This window comes from Bison bison, unplaced genomic scaffold (assembly GCF_000754665.1).
Source record: "Bison bison bison isolate TAMUID 2011002044 unplaced genomic scaffold, Bison_UMD1.0 scf7180017864527, whole genome shotgun sequence".
Taxonomy (NCBI): Eukaryota; Metazoa; Chordata; class Mammalia; order Artiodactyla; family Bovidae; genus Bison; species Bison bison.
Genome location: NW_011495078.1, coordinates 1,216,117 through 1,219,012, shown reverse-complemented (window position 1 = coordinate 1,219,012; position 2,896 = coordinate 1,216,117). Strand labels below are relative to the sequence as shown.

General features: G+C 56.6%; 1 protein-coding gene across 1 annotated transcript in view; it reads right to left on the bottom strand.

Moving 5' to 3' along the window:
• The window catches only part of TUBGCP3 (tubulin, gamma complex associated protein 3), a 38,408-nt gene that overhangs the window by 16,772 nt on the left and 18,740 nt on the right, over positions 1-2,896 (bottom strand). Inside the window, exons 15-16 of the mRNA XM_010831542.1 lie at positions 1,057-1,167; positions 631-739 (exon numbers count right to left, since the gene is read on the bottom strand). Of these exons, the coding sequence (XP_010829844.1) occupies positions 631-739; positions 1,057-1,167 (220 nt within the window). The remainder of the gene's footprint in view (positions 1-630; positions 740-1,056; positions 1,168-2,896) is intronic.

Sequence of the window (2,896 nt, the reverse complement as noted above, 5' to 3'; positions counted from 1 at the left end):
GGCTCCAAAACAGACCATGGGAGCTGTCGGGGCCACCAGCATCCCCAGCTGTGACCCCAAAACACTGCCAACGCTGGACATGGAGCAGACACCTGTGTTCCCATCTGGGGGAGCCCAGAGGGCACTGCTCACCATGTCACAGATTTAAAGGTCACAGCCCTTCCACAACAAAGCCAACTCCAGGCCGCACTGAAACACAGGTTCAGAGGGCACGGGGTGGGTCAGGCATGATGGTGTCGAGGATAAACCCGAGATGGCACATGTTACAGGCGTCCTGGCCATGACACTTGTTGGCGTGATGGCTAGGTGCCGTCAGCATGCAGCTACATCAGGGCATCACAGGCCGCAGGGAGGCCAGACAGCATCCAGGGCAGGTGGGGGACAGCACACGGGCCCAGAGAGGCCGAGCCTCAGCTGGTGTCCCCCAGCTTCCGACAGAGGAGGAGGAGCACCTGGAGCTGATTCACACCAGCAGCTTTTTAATGCAGGTTTGCATCCATGTAACCCAAAACCATTTACAAAACACATCTCAACACTGGATTCTACTGAAAAACCCTGACGACACGTGAGCGATCGAGGAGAGACCCCCAGCGTGGAGCAGCAGGTGCCCTGCCACCGTTGCCCTCGTACCGTCCTGCAGGGGCTCCGCAGACCTGGGCACGGCGATCATCTTTGTAGGGGGCGTCTGGTCGTGGCACACCTGGTGCAGGAAGTTGATTGATTTTCCTATCAGAAGGACCTGAAGAAGAAAACACCCTGGAGTTACCTTTGTTCAGAATCAAAATGATCACACATCCAAGTTCTACAAACACTCACAAGCCACAGGTTTCTACTGACTAAAAATTAAACAGCAGGAACACCGGGGATAGTATCAAGGAAATTTCAGGACCTGAAAAAACTGCTATTAACAAACACTTACAAGTACACGTTGATGCAATTAACGTACACTTCACCTCAAGAACCCAAACCCTAACAGGCCACAAGACGTGTTTCACCGCAGACCGGCCTTGTCCATGAAGGCAGGCACACCCTGACGCCCAAGCCACAGGAGCCCACCTTCCGGGACTGGTCCATCGTCATGAAGGACGGGATCATGGACGTGCGCAGCGTGTACTTGTCATGCCACAGCCGGTCCGTCTTCACGGTCGGATCCGACGCCACGAAGAACTGCAAGTGAGGAGGCAGTAAGACGCGACACAGTGATGCTTCCGCCAAGTGCTCACTAACTGCACAGCAGAAAACAAGCAATCCTAGAACTCCAGATCCAGGGGGACCCACCACTTACAACAGAACTTGTTCTAAAGGGCACCTTGGACAGCTCTCTCTAAACGCAATCACTTATTCCCCATTTCTTATAACAAAGGGGTGGGTGTTAAGACAAGCTTTTTCCTTAAGACACGAAGTGGTCCTTCATTCACAGCCTCTGCTCTGCACACGGAGGGCGGGTGGGGGCGGTGCTCATCCACAGGGACTCTTCCCAGCCCTCTGGGCCCGGCTCAATTTTCAGTTCAAGCTGACTCAGAGTTTTCCCGCCCTCCCGTGTCAAACAACTGCGTCTCCCCCGCCGGGGTATCCACCCCAGCCCTGCAGGGGCCCAGATCTGGAGCACAGGCGCCTTGCCTGAGGCACACAGCTCAGATGGCAGGCGTGGCCCACCCAGCAGTGCCATGGGGAGTGACCTTCTCGGGGCGGCTCTGCCCCGGCTAAGGGCAGAAAGGACGCAGGGCGCGAAGGAGGAAACTAAGTCACGGCTCCCAGCCCCTCTGCTACTGCACCGAGGACATTCTCCTTTTTCAGTCACAGTCCTAACAGACCCGCAGACCGCATCTCACTCTCCACGTCCAAGTCTGCCCCTCCCGTTACACTCGTGTGCTCGCTGTATCTTCAGATCCCACGTGTGAGCGCTGACTCACACGGCACCTGTCCTTCTCTGTCTCACTTCACTAGCCTGCTGTACCTTCAGACCCCGCGTGTGAGCGCTGACTCACACGGCACCTGTCCTTCTCTGTCTTACTTCACTAGCCTGCTGTATCTTCAGATCCCGCGTGTGAGCGCTGACTCACACAGCACCTGTCCCTCTCTGTCTCACTTCACTAGCGTTAACGTCCCTCCCGGTCTGTCCGTGTCGCTGCAAACGGCAGACCCCACTCTCCTCTGGCCGCGCAGCGCTCCACGGCACACACACCTCTTCTCTGCTCATCCACCTGCTGACGGGACACTTCAGCTGCTTCGACACTTTAGCAACCGGAAGTAACGGTGCTACAAACATCAGCCTGCACCTCTTTTCAAACGAGTGTTTCTGTTTGTCGGGTGAACACCCAGAAGCGGCATTTGTTGAGAAAGGTCTGTGCTGTCTCCATGGGGATGCGCCAGTGCCCATCGCCATCACAGGTTCCCTTTGCCCCTCACTCGCCATCATGTGCCATTCCCTGACGCCAACCCGACAGGCGTGAAGCGCCGTAGCGTCTCACTGTGGTCTCGGTTTGCATTTCTCCAACCGTAAGTGATGCTGAGCATCCCTTTACGAGCCTACGGACCACCTGCTCATCTCCTCTGGAGAAATGCCTCTTTCAGAAGGTTCCTTCAGGGCTCTGGTCTCGCCCAACTAGAGACACTTTTAATGCTGCTGCAGGAGTAGCACAGCTCAGGGGTCACCTGGGATTTTTTCTTTCAGGGAAAAGGAGTGAAAACTCATCCGTGGGGGGCAGGTCAGTCCCACCCAGAGGCAGCCAAGGCGGGACGCGGGGCCTCACTCTGCAGCAGCAGGAGGACAGGGGAGTGTCCCCACAGCAGGGGAACGTGGTGCTCAAGAGGGCTGCCTGGGAGGCCCACGCGATGAGCCCAGGGCCGGGGTTAGATGAAAAGCAGTCCTGCTCATGGCGAGTCACGTGAAATG